The 21,655-nt window shown below is 40.8% G+C and overlaps 1 protein-coding gene across 1 annotated transcript in view; it reads left to right on the forward strand.

The window, feature by feature from the left end:
* The window catches only part of phf21ab (PHD finger protein 21Ab), a 29,444-nt gene that overhangs the window by 5,942 nt on the left and 1,847 nt on the right, over nucleotides 1-21,655 (forward strand). The window contains 12 exon segments of the mRNA XM_088079543.1: nucleotides 3,059-3,211; nucleotides 4,146-4,382; nucleotides 5,932-6,021; nucleotides 7,746-8,129; nucleotides 9,296-9,412; nucleotides 10,076-10,127; nucleotides 10,202-10,281; nucleotides 11,517-11,577; nucleotides 16,406-16,512; nucleotides 17,993-18,148; nucleotides 18,424-18,499; nucleotides 20,034-20,137. Coding sequence (XP_087935669.1) covers nucleotides 3,059-3,211; nucleotides 4,146-4,382; nucleotides 5,932-6,021; nucleotides 7,746-8,129; nucleotides 9,296-9,412; nucleotides 10,076-10,127; nucleotides 10,202-10,281; nucleotides 11,517-11,577; nucleotides 16,406-16,512; nucleotides 17,993-18,148; nucleotides 18,424-18,499; nucleotides 20,034-20,137 — 1,617 coding nt within the window.

Below are 21,655 nucleotides of genomic sequence, written 5' to 3' on the forward strand. Positions count from 1 at the left end.
AGTGAGTATATATATATATATATATATATATATATATATATACACACTCACACAATTTTGCATCTTTCTCCGCGGTTGTTTTGTGTCTCTTTGGCCTCTTTTTGTGGTCATGTTTTATCTCTTTGGAGACTTGTTTCTGTATCTTTATGGTTGTATTGTACTTTATTTGTCCCCGTGGGGAAGTTGCTTTGCAGCAATAATCGCTTGACTCTTCTATATCAACATAACAGACGAACGCATCAGTAAACAAACCAAACACTTCACATCGCACCTGAAGTAGAATTTTAAGAGACAGGACGCAGGAGACGTTTTCCTAAACCAGCTGGACGTGCTGATTATTGTTTGTGCGTGTCTGAAAATTGAATGTCCTGTGGGACAAAAGACAGTATGGATGTATTTTTCTTGCATCTCGTAGATGTGATGCATTGTTTTGTATCTTTTTTGCTGTCTTTTTTTTTGATCTCTGTAGTTTTGTCTCGTACCTTTATAGTCGTGTTTAGTACCTCTGTAGTTATGTTGCACATCTTTGTAGTCGTGTTGAGTCTCTGGGATTGTTTTCTGTCTCTTTTGCATCTTTTTATGGTTGTTTTGCATCTCTTTGGAGTCTTTTTACGTATCTTTGTGGTTGAATTGCGCCTCTTTGTCGCCATGCTGCATTTTGCATCTCGCAGATGTGAAGCATTGTTTTGCATCTTTTTTTGACTTTTTTTTTTTTAATCTCTGTAGTTTTGTTGCATACCTTTATAGTTGTGTTGTGCATCTTTGTAGTCATGTTGAATCTTGGGTTTTTTTGTGTCTCTTTTGCATCTTTTTGTGCTTGTTTTTGTATCTTTTTTTGTCATGGTGTTGCATCTGTTTGTAGTCTTGTTTTGTATCTTTGTGTCTGTGCCTCAGCGAGCTTCTCATGTCTCTCTGCTCCCTCCATGTTCGACTGTTTGTTTTAAATGTGCTGCTGCTTTCAGATCAGTGTGGGACAAGTATTAAAATAAGAATGAGTGTTTTTTGAAGATGCGAGGGGACGTGTCTGAATGTGAAATCAGCTGAGCACACATCGCACAGATTAACAGTAAAAATAGAAAGCTGGGTTTGTTTTTGTGCTCACCGACTGCTTACATAACAATTCAAGGTGTTTTCAGACAGTCGCTGCAACACTGTCTCAACACCAGATGACACACACACACACACACACACACACACACACACACAACATGCTCCGACTGTCTGAGGATGTTCACATGCTAATGAATGCGAGCAGGAGAGTAATGTTAATGGATGGATGCTTTTATCATCGTCAGGGTGAAGAAAACTGAGAAACAGTCACTTTAACTTCTTCGTTTATGTTACTGACGTCCACAGAATCACAGAAATATGAACCGCAAATATTTTCTACTGTACAATAAAAATAAAGTGATTGACTCTAGGAATAGTTTTTGTCCTTTTAGTCTCCATAAGGTGTCAGAGACATAAAACAGCATCAACATAGAGCTTGTTGATCAAAAAAAAGAGCCAGAGAAGGATCCCCCACACCCCCGACAGAGGACACAGCTGAGACACCGATGTCCTAAAATACTAGAAATCATCAAAATATCCCAGAAAAGTCTTAGAAATGTCCAAAAATCCAAGAACCGTCCTAAAATCCTAGAAATGTCCTGAAATCCTAGAAATTTCCTAAAGCCATAGAAAAGTTTAAAATCTTAAAAATGTCTTAATATTGTACAAACATCCTAAAATCCAAGAAATGTTCCAAAATCTCAGAAACGTCTTCAAATCCTAGAAAAGTCCTCAAATCAAAGAAACATCTTGAAATCCAAGAAACAGCCTAAAATTGTTAAAGCCTCCTGAAATCCAAACGTCCTAGAATCTTAGAAATTTCCATAAACTCTGCCGTGTGGAAACTGAACAGAAAATAATTTGTACTGTAATCAGGTGACATTCGATCACGAGTCCCAAAATACCGTCCTCTGACCGAAGCTGAATCTGACTGTCCGTAAACTGAGCGGCGTCGTGCTGAAATCCAGCGATGTGCTGATTCCTGTGAGGCTGCAGCAGGTTGCAGCTGCTCAGACTGAGCCGAGGACAAGCAGCTGAGACACTGTGTCTGTCTGTGGAGACCCTGGAGGACAAGTTTCAACTGGACTGATGCACTGCAACTCCTCCAGCCCTGGAATTAGACTGCCTGTAAAAACCTGTTCACTGTGTGTGTGTGTGTGTGTGTGTGTGTGTGTGTGTGTGTGTGTGTGTATAATTACCTCACACCCTCCCGATATCAGCTCATATTAATGTGTTGCTTTAACACACAGAGCCAAATCTCACTGTACACGAGGAGTAAACAGCCGTCTAACAAAAGAGCCAGTGGAGGATCCCCCTGACAGAGGTCCCAGCTAAGACACAAATGTCCCAAAATCCAAGAAATGTTCTAAAATCCAGAAACGTTCTGAAATTTGAGAAATGTTTTAACATCCCACGAATGTTCTTGAATCCTAAAAACATCCTAAAATCTTAGAAATGTCCTCACATCCAAGAAACGTCCTAAGATCCAAGATATGTCTAAAATCCCTGAAACAGGGACAGATCTGTCAGAGGTGTATGTAGATCTGTCAGAGGTGTATGTAGATCTGTCAGAGGTGTATGTAGATCTGTCAGAGGTGTATGTAGATCTGTCAGAGGTGTATGTAGATCTGTCAGAGGTGTATGTAGATCTGTCAGAGGTGTATGTAGATCTGTCAGAGGTGTATGTAGATCTGTCAGAGGTAGATCTGTCAGAGGTGTATGTAGATCTGTCAGAGGTAGATCTGTCAGAGGTGTATGTAGATCTGTCAGAGGTGTATGTAGATCTGTCAGAGGTGTATGTAGATCTGTCAGAGGTGTATGTAGATCTCGTGAAAAAGAGTCATGGAAAAGTTTTGAAATGTTGTCCATGACCATGTGTGGGAACCGCCACTGAAAATAGTCCCCAACAAAGTCACGATTTTCTCTTGTTGGATTAAAAAACACAAATCACTGATGAAACCTCTCCTCCTCCTCCTCCTCCTCCTCTTCACCTCTTCGTCTCGTTCAGAAAAAGGTGGTGGAGCAGCTGAGGAAGGAGCTGTTGGTGAAGCAGGAGCCGGAGGCAAAGCTGCAGCTGCACGTCCAAAGTCCTCCAGCAGGCGGCGACATCAAGCCGGCCAACCTGCTGCAGAGCCAGCAGATACCTGGAGGACTGCAGCAGGTAACACACACACACACACACACACACACACACACACACACACACATATAAATACGTACATTTTGTAAAAGAATGAAGGCCATTGGACACGTTAGTAAACCAAAGCTTTGGGGTTGAATTTCCATATAAAACAATCTACTCTCTCTAAATATATTTGAGTAAACTCTGCTGTGAACTTTATTAAACACTTTATAGCTGCTTTACATTTGCATTCACAGAAATGACTTTGGTCCATTTTATGCAATAAAAGAGTGTATTTTTTAGATAGACATGAAGAACCCACAGAAGAGAGACAGAAACACACAGTGAGAGAAAAACATACTTACAGAAGTACATTTACTCAAGGACTGTAAGCAGGTAGAAATTAGAGGTATTTGTACTTTACGTGAATATTTTCTTTTCATGCCTCTTTATACTTTAATCTTGCTGCATCTCAGAGGGAAAGTAAAGCCTAACAACATATAGGGAATATATATATATATATATATATATATATATATAGATATAGATATATAGATATATATATATATATATATATAGATATATAGATATAGATATAAATAAATGTAAAATACTAAAGTAATCAAGTGTGAGTTGTGTGTACAGACACACAGCTACAGAGTTTAAAAACATAACAACAGATGGAATTAAAGTATTTGCTAGATATTTATTTATGGGGCTGATAATCGACACACTTTTGACAGTATGGCCTTGAAGTTGGCCTTAAATTTCGTTCAAGGTGGTATTGAAAAGGTCTTAAAAAAGTCTTGAATGTAGCCCCGAGGACGCTCTGTGAGGACGCTCTGTGAGGACGCTCTGTGAGGACGCTCTGTGAGGACGCTCTGTGAGGACGCTCTGTGAGGACGCTCTGTGAGGACGCTCTGTGAGGACGCTCTGTAAGAAATGAACGTGTTCTTGTGCTCCGTCCCCACAGACCCTGACGGTCACGCCGGTCCTCACCACGAAGACTCTACCTCTGGTGCTGAAAGCTGCCGCCACGCCCGCCCTGCCCGGCTCTGTCCTGCCACAACGCCCGCCCACTGTCGCCATGGTAACCACAGCTATCACCAAACCCGACTCGCAGAATGCCCCCATCAACCTGCAGGTGGCCAGCAAGCTGACCAATCAGAGCTCGGAGCACCTGCGACTGGTATCCAAGAATGCCATGGTGGTAAGACCCTGCGGTCCACGCCGCCGTCGCCGCCCTCCTCTGATCTGACGTAGAGTAGAGATCGTGTTGTCGTCTGTAGGTTTTAGGCCGCCTCCACGGGGTGTAGAGGGTTATAATGTGTCCCCGCTCCCAGTGAAGGATGTTACTGTGACATCACGGCCGGAGCGCCGGCACGCCGCGGTGTGAGTGGTGGCCAACATGGCGGCACCAGTAACACTTTTCTGACGGGTCTGTCACACGTGTCCACAGCCACGTCCTTATGTAAAACAGCAGAGGAGGGCCGAAGAGGTCGCACGCCGCTGTCACACAACCACAACGTCCTGAGTACGAACATTTAGGACGTGTCTCAGATCTCTGGACGTTTTCAGGATTTTAGGACATTTTTAGGCTTTCAGGACATTTATAGGGCATTAGGACATTTTTAGGCTTTCAGGACATTTATAGGGCATTTGGACATTTTTAGGCTTTCAGGACATTTATAGGGCATTTGGACATTTTTAGGCTTTCAGGACATTTCTGGGACTAAAGGACGATTCTGTGATTGTAGTACATTTTCAGGATTGTAGGACATTTCTACGACTTGAGGACATTTCTAGGAATTAAAACAATTAGATGAAAGCTATTAGGACGTTTTTAGGATTTTAGGACATTTTTAGGATTTTAGGACGTTTGTCTGATTTTAGGATGTTTCTCTAATTTTAGGGCCTTTCTAGGATTTTACAAGGTATCTAGGATTGTAGGACACTTTTATGGTTTTCAGACATTTTTAGGATTTAAGAACAGTTCTAGGATTTTAGGACATTTCAAGTATTTTAGGACATCAGTGTCTCAGCTGTGTCCTCTGTCGGGGGTGTGGGGGATCCTCCTCTGCCTCTTTTTTTTGATCAACAAGCTCTATTTTGATGCTGTTTTATGTCTCTGACACCTTATGGAGACTAAAAGGACAAAAACTATTCACAGAGTCAATCACTTTATTTTTAGTGTACAGTAGAAAATGGTTGGGGGGCCACCAGGGGCCCTATCAGGGGCCACCAGGGGCCAGATTTGGTCCTCGAGCCATACAGTTTATTAACACTTCATTGTTATGTACTTGTAAGATGTGACAGTTGGTCTTTGTGGCCGTCTGTTTGTCCCGCCCCTCCTCCTCCAGGTCCGAAAGAAGACCGTCCCCAAAACCTGACGTGTCAGACGAGTCAGACGAGTCAGTCTAACAGCAGACGAGTCAGACGAGTCAGACGAGTCAGTCTAACAGCAGACGAGTCAGACGAGTCAGTCTAACAGCAGACTAGTCAGACGAGTCAGTCTAACAGCAGACGTGTCAGACGAGTCAGACGAGTCAGTCTAACAGCAGACTAGTCAGACGAGTCAGACGAGTCAGTCTAACAGCAGACGAGTCAGACGAGTCAGACGAGTCAGACGAGTCAGTCTAACAGCAGACGAGTCAGACGAGTCAGTCTAACAGCAGACGAGTCAGACGAGTCAGTCTAACAGCAGACGTGTCAGACGTGTCAGACGTGTCAGATCCCCCTCTGCTGTGGTTTTGTCTCAGGTGCAGGCCACCACCACCGCCCAGCCAATCAAAGTTCCTCAGTTTGTCCCTCCTCCTAGACTGACGCCTCGACCCACCTTTCAGCCACAGGTGCGTCCCTGTAAGCCCCGCCTCCCACCCTAACCCCTCAGATGCGTGTGTGTGGCCCACCTGAGGTGACCCGTCACCCTCCAGCAGAGGGCAGCAAAGCAAACACCCATGCTGCCTTGCTCCGTGGCACTAAAACATTGTTTGCTCTGTGCTGCCTCTACTCATCTCTTCTCCTCTCGTTGTGCTTCTTTTAATTTTCTTACCGACTTGTGACCGGGTTGTTTTCACGGTTTCCTGCCTGTGAACGTGTGTGTGTGTGTGTGTGTGTGTGCGTGCGTGTAAGAGAGTGAGAGCGTGTTTACCTTTTGTGGTGAGAGCTCGTTTTCCTGCAGCTTCTTGGTATTTTGTGTTCCTGGCTGTTGGTGTGTTTTAACCCTTTGAGTGGAAACATGTTGGTGATGTTTACCTGTGCTGAGTAATGCCACTGGAAGCACCTGCCACAGCTGTTCATGAGTAATACTAGTAAGAATGAGTTTAGTACTTGTACTACGGTCAGTACTAGTGGTAATAAGTTAACTTTGTTTGATTGCTTTAAGTGAAACATCAGGGCTGCAAAATAAGCATAATAAAGCTCAAACGAGCCTGAAGATAACGAAGCACGAGCCTTAAATTTCTAAATTATACCGTCGTCTTATTTCTGATGATGTAAAATGTGTTTATCGTTGAGAATTAATTCTTCTGCTGAAAACAGCGTTCTTGTGACATTTTAGCATAAAAAAAATGTTTTCTGAATTTGATGTGTCGCGGTAGGGGAACGGTGGTACTCAACTTACGGCTCGAGGGCCAAATCTGGCCCCTGATAGGGCCCCTGGTGGCCCCCAACCATGTTATACTGTACAATAAAAATGAAGTGATTGACTCTGTGGATAGTTTTTGTCCTTTTAGTCTCCATAAGGTGTCAGAGACAAAAAACAGCATCAAAATAGAGCTTGTTGATCAAAAAAAGAGCCAGAGGAGGATCCCCCACACCCCCGACAGAGGACACAGCTGAGACACTGATGTCCTAAAATCACAGAGATGTCCTGAAATCCCAGAAAAGTCCTATAAGCCCAGAAATGCACTGAAATCCCCAAAATTTCCAAAAACAAAATATATAAAATAATGTCCAAAAACCCTAAAAACGTCCTAAAATCCGAGAAATTTCTTCAAATCCTAGAAACGTCCTAAAACACCAAAAAGTCCTAAAATCCTGCAGACACGTATGCGGCTGCTGTGGCCCCTGACCTCCTGTCATGTGGTTAAATTGGCCCCCGAGCAGAGCAGGTTGAGTATTTCTGCATTAGTACTTACTCACGTAGTATTGGTGTCAGTAGTAGCACTATCTGTAATAGTCGTAGTAGTAGCAGACTGTAGTATTAGTACTTGAATTATTAGTTTTAGTAGTATAGTTATTAGTGCTTATACTTGTATTAAGTGTATTATTATTAGTATTATTAGTATTATTAGTACTAGTATTAGCAGTATTAATATTAGTACTAGTGCTAGTAGTATTAGTACTAGCATTAGTAGTATTAGTACCAGTGTAAGTAGTATTAGTACCAGTGTAAGTAGTATTAGTACCAGTGTTAGTAGTATTAGAACTAGTGTTAGTAGTATTAGAACTAGTGTTAGTAGTATTAGAACTAGTACAGCGTAGGTTCTGAGTCGGAGCTCCACAGTGGCGTTACCCAGCAGTGTCGGCTCGTCCTGGTGTCGTTCTCTGATTGGCTGTTTGCTGTCAGCAGGTCAGGCCCAAACCGGCCACGCCCACCAACGTCCACATCGCCCCGGCCCCTCCCCCGCCCATGATGGCGGCCCCCCAGCTGCTCCAGAGGCCCGTCATGCTGGCAACCAAGCTGTCGTCCTCGCTGCCGTCGGCGGCGCCCATCCACCAGGTCCGCATCGTCAACGGACAGCCGTGCAGCAAGACGGGCTCCACCCCGCTGACCGGCATCGTCATCACCACGCCGGTCTCCGCCGCGCCCACGCGCCTTGCCAGCCCCGCCCAGGCGCCCAGCCTCACCCCCATCCTCACCCCGGCCCAGCCCATCCAGATCAGCAGCCTGACCGCCGAGCCCAAGGTACGAGTCGCCCCCGAGCCGAGTCCGCAGGTCAACAACAGCGTGCATGTAAGCCTCTTTCTCCACTGTCTGATCATATGTTTCTGTCTGCATGTGTGATCGTCATCCTGCATCCACAACACTTCCACGCATCCATCTTTGACCTTTTTAACCCTTTTTTAAACATTTACCCAAAATAAACAAGAAGTTAGTAAAATTACCTGAAAATTAGTAAAAAAAAAGAAAAACAAAAACAAAAAAAAAACTAACTTAAAAAAATAAATAAAAAATAACAAAAAAAATAAGCTTGAAAAATTAAAGTTTAATAATAATTCTTAAATTTAAACAAAAAACTAACAAAAAAGTAAACAAACAAACAAGGACATGATATGACCTGGAAAAATGTCTTACAGTTTTATAATAATTCTGTAACTTAAACAAAAAACTAATTAAATAAAATAAAATAAGTTAATATAAAAACAACTGATAAAACTAAAAAAAAAGACAGAAAGTAAAAAAAGACAAACAAACAAACAAACAAGGAAATTACCTTGAAAAAGACTTAAAGTTAAATAATAATTCTGTAACTTAAACAAAAAAAATAAAAATAAAATGTAAAAAGTCCCCAAAATAATTTTCAAAATCTACTAATTTCTTGTAATATCAGGAGTATTTCTTAGAGTTGCTAATTGCCTTTTTTCCATGTTTTTCAAAGAAATCACACCAGTTTCCTCGAGGTACCAAAGGGTTAAATACTTCACATTCATTTTCTATATAATTTTTGATGTGTTTGTTCTTTAATTTGTATTTTTTTTTTTTTTTATAAATTAAGCATTTCTGAATATATTTTCTGTCTCGCTCCAGGTTTCAAAGGAATAGCTCATGATGAAATATTGACACGTTTTTGTTTTTGTGATGATTTCTGAGTGTTTATATTATTTTTATATTTTCTTTTTGTCAAAGTATTTAAATGAAGAAAAATAGATTTCTTCAGTGTGGCTCATTTTTTCTGCCGTTGGGCTAAAAACGTTAACATCTGCTGACGTGAGGAATTTAAAAACCTTAAATCAACACAGAGACATTTTTGTGTCCGTTTGCACGAAGCATCTTAACTTAAAAATTGACCTCAAATTACTTGTCACTGTTTTTACCGTCACCGTTTACAGCGTGATTGAGTCCTGTCCCCACAGCTGTCCTCTTTTTGTCCTCCTGTCTTTTTGACTTCCTCTCCGCAGACTGTTAAAGCCGGAGGAGGAGCCGAGCAGAAGGCGGTCGTCAGCGCCCCGTCCTCCTCCACTCCTCCGCTGTCTCCTCCTCCTCCCCCCCGACCCAAAAAAGAGGAGAGCCCCGAGGTGAGAGGACAGAGACATGACTGACACCTGAGGACAAGACTGTCTCTGAGGACACAACTGTCTCTATCTTTGACCATAAAACTGTCTCTGTCTCTGAGGACAAAACTGTCCCTGTCTTTGACCAGAAAACTGTCTCTGTCTCTAAAGACAAAACTGTCTCTGAAGACAAAACTGTCCCTGTCTCTGACCAGAAATTATCTCTGTCTCTAAAGACAAACCTGTCTCTGTCTCTGAAGACAAAACTGTCTCTGTCTCTGAAGACAAAAATGTCTCTGTCTCTAAAGACAAAACTGTCTCTGAAGACAAAACTGTCTCTGTCTCTGACCAGAAAACTGTCTCTCTGAAGTCAAAACTGTCTCTATTGTGAAATGACTGACACCTGAGGACAAGACTGTCTCTGAGGACACAACTGACTCTGTCTGTAATGATAAAGCTGTCTGTCTCTTTAAGAAACTGTCTCTGTCTCTGTCCATAAAACTCTCTCTGTCTTCTAGAAACTGTCTGTCTCTGACCATAAATTGTCTCTGTTTTTGTCTCTGCTGATAAAACTGTCCCTCTCCTCTGGAAACTGTCTCTGTCTCTAACCATAAAACCATCTGTGTCTCTGCTCATAAACCTGTCTCTGTCTCCGAAGACACAACTGTCTCTGTCTGTCTCTTCCAGAAACTGGCCTTCATGGTGTCTCTGGGCCTCGTCACACACGACCACCTGGAAGGTGAGTGCTGGTCAATGTCTTTGCGCCCCGATGTTGGACGGACGCGACGTTAACCCTCTAATGTTTGTTGACAGAAATTCAGAGCAAGAGACAGGAGAGGAAGAGGAGGACGACGGCCAACCCGGTGTACAGCGGCGCCGTCTTTGAGCCGGAGGTAGGGACGCCCTGCGCTGTCCTCAGTTTACAGCTTATTATTCTTTATTTTTATTCATTTTACAACTTTCGGGTATTAATTATTAATCCGCTCGTCATCAGAAAGAGGAACCACTGATTAATTTACCGATACAGAATTAACACGCAGCGACGTGAATTAAGACGTAAAACACACGGAACAGAAAACATCGTTTCAGCTTCTCATTTATGAGGATTTCTGGATTTTTCGGATGCTTCTGTTTATTTTTTATATTTTTGTTTATAAACACACACATAAATACACAGCGACATACAGCGGCAGAAACACATATTCAGCGTGACAGCATTTTTTCATCAAACATGTTTACCTTTAAAGTTTTGGAAATGATACCTGTATATTAATACCTGATGTGTTCAATGACCGTCAGAAATGTGAAAATCCAACGATAATTTCTGTTTGTACAGTTTCTGCTCTAATAAATGTTGTCACTTTGGGGGTATTTTAAAGAAAACATAACCCGCAGGTTTGGAAGACGTGTGTTTTGAAAAATTGCAAAACAAATCTTAAAACAAAAAGACACTTTTTTTTCTTTGAAAATCTTTTAAAAAATCTTAAAGAAATATACTTATTTTCTTTAAAGATTGTCAGTAATGTTTGTAAAACAAAATATTATTGAAATATCGAAATAAAATATTTTTCTAAAACAAAAAGCCAAAAATCTTTCCAAATCTTAAAGAAAAATAAACCATCAAATTTTCTTATTAAAGGTGCACCAAAGATTTTTTTTAAAAATCGTGAATAATGTTTAATAGGAAAAATGATTTTTTTCTAAAAAAATTTTTTTTTGCTAAAAATAATTATATTAAAAAATCTACATTTTTCTTTAAAAAATCATCAAAAATGAAAAAAGAGAAAATCACCAAACCATTTTTCTTTCTCCGTTTTTTTTTAAAAGGCATGTTTTCTTTTAAAAATGGCCCAAAATAACACCACGTACCAGCCAGAAACTGTAAAAACTGAAATTATTGTCGAATCGTCAAATTTTCTGACGGTCCTTGAACACATCATTTAGAATCTGAAATCATATTTGAACAGAGTTTGAATTTTGGGAAAGAACATTCGTACTCCGGGTCCTTGAGAAGTCATGGGAAAGCTTTGAAATGTCGTCCACGACGATGCGTCGAACCCTGCGGATGAAGATTCGGAGTGAATCACTCACATTAAATAACGCGTCTCTGTCTGCTGTTCGGTTTCAGAGGAAAAAGAGTGCCGTGAGTTACCTGAACAGCCCTCTGCACCAGGGGACCAGGAAGAGAGGTCCGTATGAAACACACACCTACTGGTCCCAGACCAGCACAGACTGGCAGAGAGACACACAGGAGACACTGGGACAGAAGACGACCCCTTGAGACAGGCAGGAGAGAGACAAGAGAGACTGGGACAGAAGACGAGCCAGTGAGAGACACAGGAGAGACACAGGAGAGACACAGGAGAGACACAGGAGAGAGACAGGAGAGAGACAGTGGAGAGACAGACAGGAGAGACACAGGAGAGAGACAGGAGAGACACAGGAGAGACAGGAGAGAGACAGTGGAGAGACAGACAGGAGAGACACAGGAGAGAGACAAGAGAGACTGGGAAAGGAGACGAGCCAGTGAGAGACACAGGAGAGAGACAGGAGAGAGACAATGGAGAGACAATGGAGAGACAGACAGACAGGAGAGACACAGGAGAGAGACAAGAGAGACTGGGAAAGGAGAAGAGCCAGTGAGAGACACAGGAGAGAGACAGGAGAGAGACAATGGAGAGACAATGGAGAGACAGACAGGAGAGACACAGGAGAGAGATAGGAGAGAGACAAGAGAGACTGGGAAAGGAGACGAGCCAGTGAGAGACACAGGAGAGAGACAGGAGAGAGACAATGGAGAGACAATGGAGAGACAGACAGGAGAGACACAGGAGAGACACAGGAGAGAGATAGGAGAGAGACAAGAGAGACTGGGAAAGGAGACGAGCCCGTGAGAGATACAGGAGAGAGACACAGGAGAGACACTGTGGAGAGAGACAGGAGAAAGTGACAGGAGAAAGAGACAGGAGAGAGAGACAGGAGAGAGAGACAGGAGAGACTGGGACAGAAGATGAGCCCGTGAGAGAGACAGGAGAGACACAGAGAGACAGGAGAGATAGACAGGAGAGAGAGACAGGAGAGCAGAATCAGGTGGAGACACAGCCACAAAGTAAAGAGAGGACAGAAACACTCAGCTGGCAGACAGAGAGACGCAGCAGCAGCAGGGACAGCAGGGACAGCAGGGACAGCAGGGACAGTAGAAACGGTAAAAAACAGCAGAATAGAGACTAACATGTGACTCAGTACTAATACCATGCTGTTAAACAAGTCTCTCCTCCTCCTCCTTCTCCTCCTCCTCCTCCTCCTCCTCCTCCTCTTGCTTCCTGTCGCTTCGGTCAGTTTAATGTCTCGGTCCAGACTCGGCGTGAGTCCCTGCGCAGTAGAGCGGTGAAGGAATGATGTGTTTTTGTAGGCCAACCAGGAAGTTAGCATCGCACCGGTTCCCTCGTCAAAAACCTTCTGGGATTTTCGATTATTTCCCAAAATTATCTCTGTGACGAACACGAGTTTAAGATGCTTACAGCTTTGGTTCAGCGTGAAAATCTTCACAGATGAAGCGTAAATTAAATCTCCAGAAGAAGAAAGATGTTATATTGGCTATAAACCAACGACATCGTGGTCGCACGACGTAAACGTCACCACGACGAGCACCGTAAAAACACGTTAAAACACGATGGAAAAATATTATAAACAGATAATCTACACGTTGGAGCGACTGTGTTGATGACGTCTAACCGCCTTTTTTAAGACGAGTAAAACCTTAAAAGTTTAGAAATTGGCTTTATATGGATTATTATTATATTATTATTATTATTATTATTATTATTATTATTATTATTATTTATGTTCCAGAACAAAACATCTAAATATCTTCAGCCTGTGTGAACCAGCGACATTATTTAAGACATTTTACCCAAAACACATAAAAAAACCCAGAGACTATGAGACGAGGGAACAGGAAGTCCAAAAGTGCTGAGGGACTTCTGTGTTTTCGGACTCATTACTTCACCGCTCTATACGATGTGCACGTGTGCTTCTTTGACAGCGAGCTACGGCTACACCACCTGGACAAACCTCATGTCACGATCTAACTTCCATTTCACGAGCCGAGTTTTCTTAACACTTAAATCAGAAGTAAACTCAAAGTAAACTCAAAGTAAACTCAAAGTAAACTCAAAGTAAAACAGAAGTGAAACGCAATATAAACAACATGACAGCTCATGAGTTATGACAGAAAAATGTTTGTGGTGATAAAAGTTGTGTTAGAAAGATAAAAGTATCCAAACTTTAAGTTTCTGCTCCCGCACAAATATACAGAACCGCCGATAGATTCTCATATTCCCCAGAAAAATATTAAAAAGTATATATTTTTACAATAATATGTGAAGATTTGCGGCTTTAATTATTATTCAGATTCAGATGTGTTGAATATGAACTGCAGTCCTCAGCTGCCACACACATAAATACTGCAGTAAATGTACATACATTGGCAGAAATAAGTATTCAACACTCGAACATTTTTATTGAACATATTTTCCCTTAAAGTTTTGGAAACATGGTGGAATTTTGTTTCACAAATTCCTGTATAATAACACCTGATGTGTTCATGGTCTGTTGGAAATTTGAAAATCAAACGATAATTTCTATTTTAACGGTTCCTACCTGAAATAAAATGTCATTTTAGGGTGTTTTAAAGGCTTGTTTCGTTTTTAAAAAGCACAAAAAAAATCCCTGAGGAGAAAAAATGGCCAAAATGGTTTCCTTAAATTCATCACAAATCTTTTTACGTCTTTTTTTCTTCCAAATTTAATGAATGAATGAAAGAAAAAAAACTTTTTTTTTTAGAGAAAAAAAAATCCAGAAAGTAAGCAGTATCGTGTTCAGTTTTCTGACTATAACAAACCAAATTTCATGAAAGCAGCTTCAGAATTGAGCGAGTTTTAGTCAGATTTGAAGTGACGTCGGCCTCTCCCACACACACGCTGAGTTCGTTGACCAGCGGCCTCGTGTCGCCTCGGTAACCGTGTAGTATGTCCAAGTGGTGTAGCCGTAGCTCGCTGTCAAGCCGACCGACCTTCCTGCACATGCGCACCTCGTATCGCGTTGAGACTCGCAGCGGGTCTCGACAGTCCTAACCTTCACACCTGCTGGTTTAAAGGCATTCTGGGAAATGTAGTGTCGAAGACTCAGAGAGGGTTTCACCACAGTGATGTTTGAAATGTGCTGTTCAGACCATCCAGAGATCAATCACAGTGATCAGTGTGTGAACGCTGTCAACATGACCGATGACTCGACCGATGACTCGACCGATGACATAACTAACGTAAATGTATTCCTTCACACCTGGAAACGCTGAAACAGAATCCATGAGTGTCGTGTCACAGGTCGTCGTATACTGAACCTCTAACACTGAACTCATTTAACTTCACATTTGATCAGCAGAAAAGACTAAAAGATGAAATCACACGTAACTCACAGTGTCGGATTTTAACACACCAGTCGCCAAAACAGAGTGCAGACGGTCGTCATCAAAGAGGCTGCAGCTTCTGAGCACATCCAGCACTTTGGGGTTTTTTGTTTAGGAGAATATGTAGCGAATAATTATTTTTTTGAATGGATAAATGAAGAGAATAATGAAATCAATTAATTAATGTAATAGTACAGGGATAACAATAAATAAAAAAAATACATGAATTAAATAATCAGTATTTTTTAAATCACAGTTATAAATATGAAAACAAGCAAATAAATAATGATTAAATAACAAAAATAAAAATAATAAAAAATAATATGAATTATGTATAAACAAGTAACTAAATAAGTAAAAATAAAATAAATAAAGGAAGAATTGGTAAACCAGTAATTATATTAAAATGTTACTCATAAATAATTACAAATAAATAAAGAGTGTAAAAAAATTAACAAAATAGTTTTTTTTCGTTATTACATGTGGGAGTTGTAACAATATGTAACACATTTAATAAAAGATCGGATAAAAAAATGAGAATAATTAAAACAAGAAGCGTAATAGTTGAAGGATAACAAAATAAATAAAAAGTACATACGTTAAATAATAAGTAAATAACTAAGTAATAGTAACAAATATTTAAACAACTTGTTAGAGTATTAAATAAAGAAATAGTCATGAATAATAATAAGTATTACACAGGGGAATACAGAATTAGTAAAAAACAAAGAAGAAATAGTAGTAGTAAGTTATATGATTAATATAATAATTATAATTAATATAATAAGAAACAAATAAATAGATCTAATTGAAATATTATTCATAAATAATTAATAAACAAGATAATTCATAATTGGTTTTAAAAAAACCAACAAAATAGTAATGAACAAATTGAATAATTATTAAACAAGTAAATAAATAATTAGTTTTAAAAAACACAATATATTAATAAACAATTTAAATAATTATTAAACAAGTAAATTCATACTTAGTGAATAAGTCGTAAACAAGAAATAAACAAGTATATTTATTTTTAGTTTAGAAAAATAATAAACAATATAAATAATTATTTAATGAGTAAACAAACACATAGTAAATAAGTCCTTAGTAAATATGTTTTATTTTTGAAGCCCATTGTCACAAATAATAATAAATCATTTTTAAACAAGTAAATACACATTATTTAAAAAAATGAAACAAAATAGTACTAAACAAAATAAAAACCTATTAGATAACAGGTTGATCTCTACTTGTTTAATGAGAGTGTGTAAGAAGCTGCCCTGGTGACAGCCCATAATAAGCAGGCGGAGCCGTGCAGGCGACTGAGGCGTGTTAACGGAGCCGGCCTCGTGCACTAACACTGCTGTCTGTGCTTCTGACTCCTCTTCCTCCTCTTCCTCCCTCTCCGCTCCCGTCTCACGCTAGCCAACGAAGACTCCCTGTCCAAGGTATGTCATACAGACTGTTTGTTTTTGTTTTCTTCCCCCCTCTCCATCTTTCTTTTTTTTCTTTGTTTTCCGTCTTTTTGTCGTCTGTCTCATTTCACCCAGGTCGCCCACCCAAATACAGCAGCGTCCCGGAGCTGGGCAGCCTCACCCCGACCTCCCCCTCCAGCCCCGTCCGTCCCCTCCCCCTGCCCAGCCCCAGCTCTGGGGATGTAAGTAACGATGGGGGAGACGGACAGTTGAGAGGGTTGGAAAGCGTTTTTGGGCCCAGTAGCTCTGTCACTCACGTGCACCCTCAGATGTCCACACACACACTTCATTAGTTTGTTGTTTCATGTGAAAACCATCAGCCATCACTTGATTTTGACTCTCAGCCTTACAAAGTGAACAGTGTCCTGTAGAAACCATAAATAACGACTTCTCAGAGCGCATCCTAACTCTGTGCACCGTAACATCCGACAGGTTGATTTTACTCAGAAAAATCCAGGAAAGACGAGAGTAAATAAAACCATTCAGTTCTGTTTATATCTAATTGTCCAGTTTACCTGAAATATGAATATGGAACCGAGAGTTGTGTTTTCTATAATTGAATCCTTTTTTGATCCACTGAGATCTGATATTTTGCCAGTGACTGTTGAATCTGGACGGTTCATGAATTTAGAAGAAGAGACGCGTATGTTGAGTTTGGCTGAGTTCCATTCTGTTTTTTCTTACACAAGTAAATAAGTAATTAGTAAATAACAAAATAAAATAGTAGTAACAATATAAATAATGAATAAACAAGTAAGTAAATAAGTAAAAATAGTTTTGGTAAATTCTTATAAATAGTTGAAATATTACTCATAAATAATAAGTAAACAAGTAAAAAAAATAGTGAAACATTTAAGTAAAGGTTAAACAAGTAACTAAATAATTAGTTTAAAAAAACACAAATGAACAATTTTAAGAGTTATTACATGAGTAAAAAAAGGTTTAAAAATCGTGATGAACACTTTGAACACTTCATTAAATAAGTTAAATAAAAACAATTATATTAATAAACAATTGAAATAATTGTTAAATAAGTATAAAATAATTTGAAAAATAAACAAAATAGTATTAAACAAGTAAATACATACTTAGTTAATAAATCAGAAATGATTATTAAACAAAGAAAAAGTTTTAGAAAATAGTAATGAATAATTTAAATAATAATGGAATAAGTAGAAAATAAGTAGTAAAAAATAAACAATATAGTAATCAGAAATTTAGATAATTATTAAATGAGTAAATACATACTTAGTAAATAGTCAAATCATTATTAAACAATTTTTAAAAAATGAACAAGTAAAAAATAATAAGTAAATAAATGAACAAGATAATTATTAACTGAGTAAAAAAACTTGGTTCACTGAATTTGCTAACATTTAACTGCCTCATTCTAAATTCTAAATACAGCTACATTTCAATTAAACTCAACACTTAAAAGAAGGCAGTCGTTCAGATTAAAAGTTGTATTTACTCTCCTTTTCTGAGGCGATTGGTCCACGAGATCATTTTAAGAAAGATCAGCCTGTGCGATTTTACGGCGCGGGCTCAGTAACACACATCATGTCCATTAGACACTAAACCAGGCCGACTCAGATCACGGCGCCGCCCCTGCCTCTCACACCTGGTTGGTGGGAAACTGATTGGTCCAATTCTTCCTCACAGGGAGACATCCATGAGGATTTCTGCACTGTGTGCAGACGCAGCGGCCAGTTGCTCATGTGCGACACGTGTTCGCGTGTTTATCACCTGGACTGCCTGGATCCACCCCTGAAAACCATTCCTAAAGGCATGTGGATCTGTCCAAAATGTCAAGATCAGGTAACTGCAGCAGCCGAGGCCGATCCTGAGTCAGGGGGGAACACGAGGCGGTACTGTAAGCTCTGTAGGACTGTTCCAGCCTTTGTAAGCAGACACATGATGCAGTATTGTTTTTGTGCTTCTGTCTCATTCATTGTGTCAGTAAAGATCTGCATCTCACATCCATCCACTCATTGCTTGTCCCTGCGGAGCCTCACCGCAGGGTGGCGGCTCACCGCACCCCCACTCTTTTCTGAGCCTCGGCCTCTTTGACAACTGCCAGCTTCTCTCCGCAGATCCTGAAGAAGGAGGAAGCCATTCCCTGGCCCGGCACTCTGGCTATCGTTCATTCCTACATCGCCTACAAAGAAGGTGACGTCTGACTCCTCTCGCTCACTCGTTCACGGGTTTATTCAGAGTAAATGTAAACATGTCGATACGAACGCGATTTCACGTCAAATGTGAAGCGGGACACTGTGAGAAGCCATTAAGACATAAACAGACTTACAAGTTTAAAAATTAAATTTTCATCCTGCAACTTAACTTTAATCTAAAACTTCAAAAGTATCTAAAATGACTCTGAAAAGTATAGTAATAATAATATAATACATGGAAACAAATGGCACATGGAGAACAGCAGTATTAATAACCTGGAGGGAGTATTTCATAGTATATGAAGGTATAGAACAATAAATAAAAAAATAAAAATGATAAATATATGATAGTAATAATAATAAAAGCCACACGAACATATATTGAACAAATTTTAGTAGCTGTTGTGTTTTTGAAGAGCGACAGAGATACAGACACTTTCATGAAGTTTTCAGGTTCATTTCGTACCTCCGCAGCTCACTACGGACGGAGACACTGACGCTGTCTGTTCTGTCTGTCCTGTTCTCTGTTCTGTCCTGTTCTGTCTGTTCTGTTCTGTCTGTTCTGTTCTGTCCTGTTCTGTCTGTTCTGTTCTCTGTTCTGTATGTCCTGTTCTGTCCTGTTCTGTCCTGTTCTGTCTGTTCTGTTCTGTCCTGTTCTGTCTGTTCTGTTCTGTTCTGTCCTGTTCTGTCTGTTCTGTCCTGTCCTGTCCTGTCCTGTCCTGTCCTGTTCTGTCTGTCCTGTCCTGTCCTGTCCTGTCCTGTCCTGTCCTGTCCTGTCCTGTCCTGTCCTGTCCTGTCCTGTTCTGTCTGTTCTGTTCTGTCCTGTTCTGTCTGTTCTGTTCTGTTCTGTCCTGTTCTGTCTGTCCTGTCCTGTCCTGTCCTGTCCTGTCCTGTCCTGTCCTGTCCTGTCCTGTCCTGTTCTGTCTGTTCTGTTCTGTCCTGTTCTGTCTGTTCTGTTCTGTTCTGTCCTGTTCTGTCTGTTCTGTTCTGTCTGTTCTGTTCTGTCCTGTCCTGTCCTGTCCTGTCCTGTTCTGTCTGTTCTGTCCTGTCCTGTCCTGTCCTGTCCTGTCCTGTCCTGTCCTGTCCTGTTCTGTCTGTCCTGTCCTGTCCTGTCCTGTCCTGTCCTGTCCTGTCCTGTCCTGTCCTGTCCTGTCCTGTTCTGTCTGTTCTGTTCTGTTCTGTCCTGTCCTGTCCTGTCCTGTCCTGTCCTGTTCTGTCTGTTCTGTTCTGTTCTGTTCTGTTCTGTTCTGGTCTGTCCTGTTCTGTCCTGTCCTGTCCTGTCCTGTCCTGTCCTGTCCTGTCCTGTCCTGTTCTGTCTGTTCTGTTCTGTTCTGTTCTGTCCTGTCTGTTCTGTTCTGTTCTGTCCTGTCCTGTCCTGTCCTGTCCTGTCCTGTCCTGTTCTGTCTGTTCTGTTCTGTTCTGTTCTGTTCTGTTCTGTCTGTTCTGTTCTGTTCTGTTCTGTTCTGTCCTGTCTGTTCTGTTCTGTTCTGTTCTGTTCTGTTCTGTTCTGTTCTGTCTGTTCTGTGCTGCAGCTAAAGAGGAGGAGAAGCAGAAGCTGATGAAGTGGAGCTCTGAGCTGAAGCTGGAGAGAGAGCAGCTGGAGCAGAGAGTCAAGCAGCTCAGCAACTCCATAACAGTGAGACGCACAAACACACCGCTCAGCAACAACACAACCACAGACAACGCAACCACAGACAACATAACAGACAACATAACAGACAACATAACAGACAACATAACAGACAACGCAACCACAGACAACATAACAGACAACATAACAGACAACGCAACCACAGACAACATAACAGACAACATAACAGACAACATAACAGACAACGCAACCACAGACAACATAACAGACAACATAACAGACAACATAACAGACAACATAACAGACAACGCAACCACAGACAACATAACAGACAACATAACAGACAACGCAACCACAGACAACATAACAGACAACGCAACCACAGACAACATAACAGACAACATAACAGACAACGCAACCACAGACAACATAACAGACAACATAACAGACAACGCAACCACAGACAACATAACAGACAACATAACAGACAACATAACAGACAACGCAACCACAGACAACATAACAGACAACATAACAGACAACGCAACCACAGACAACATAACAGACAACATAACAGACAACATAACAGACAACATAACAGACAACGCAACCACAGACAACATAACAGACAACAACAGACAACATAACAGACAACGCAACCACAGACAACATAACAGACAACGCAACCACAGACAACATAACAGACAACATAACAGACAACGCAACCACAGACAACATAACAGACAACATAACAGACAACGCAACCACAGACAACATAACAGACAACATAACAGACAACGCAACCACAGACAACATAACAGACAACGCAACCACAGACAACGCAACCACAGACAACATAACAGACAACGCAACCACAGACAACATAACAGACAACGCAACCACAGACAACGCAACCACAGACAATGCAACCACAGACAACATAACAGACAACGCAACCACAGACAACGCAACCACAGACAACGCAACCACAGACAACATAACAGACAACGCAACCACAGACAACATAACAGACAACGCAACCACAGACAACGCAACCACAGACAACATAACAGACAACGCAACCACAGACAATGCAACCACAGACAACGCAACCACAGACAACGCAACCACAGACAACACAACAGACAACGCAACCACAGACAACACAACAACAAACAACGCAACAGACAACGCAACCACAGACAACGCAACCACAGAAAACAACAAACAACACAACAACAGACAACGCAACCACAGACAACGCAACAGACAACACAACAACAGACAACACAACGAAACAACACAACGCAACGACACAGTGCAACGACACAACACAACCACAGACAACACAACAGACAATGCAACAACAGACAACACATCAACAGACAACACAACAGACAACGCAACAACAGACAACACATCAACAGACAACGTAACAGATGACACAGTAGACAACACAACAGACAACACAGCAGACAGCGCAACAGATAACGCAACAACAGACAACACAACAGACAACAGAACAGACAACGCAACAACAGACAACACAGCAGACAGCGCAAC

This window comes from Plectropomus leopardus, chromosome 7 (assembly GCF_026936395.1).
Source record: "Plectropomus leopardus strain MGB_pleo_1.0 chromosome 7, ASM2693639v1, whole genome shotgun sequence".
In the NCBI taxonomy this organism is placed as follows: Eukaryota; Metazoa; Chordata; class Actinopteri; order Perciformes; family Serranidae; genus Plectropomus; species Plectropomus leopardus.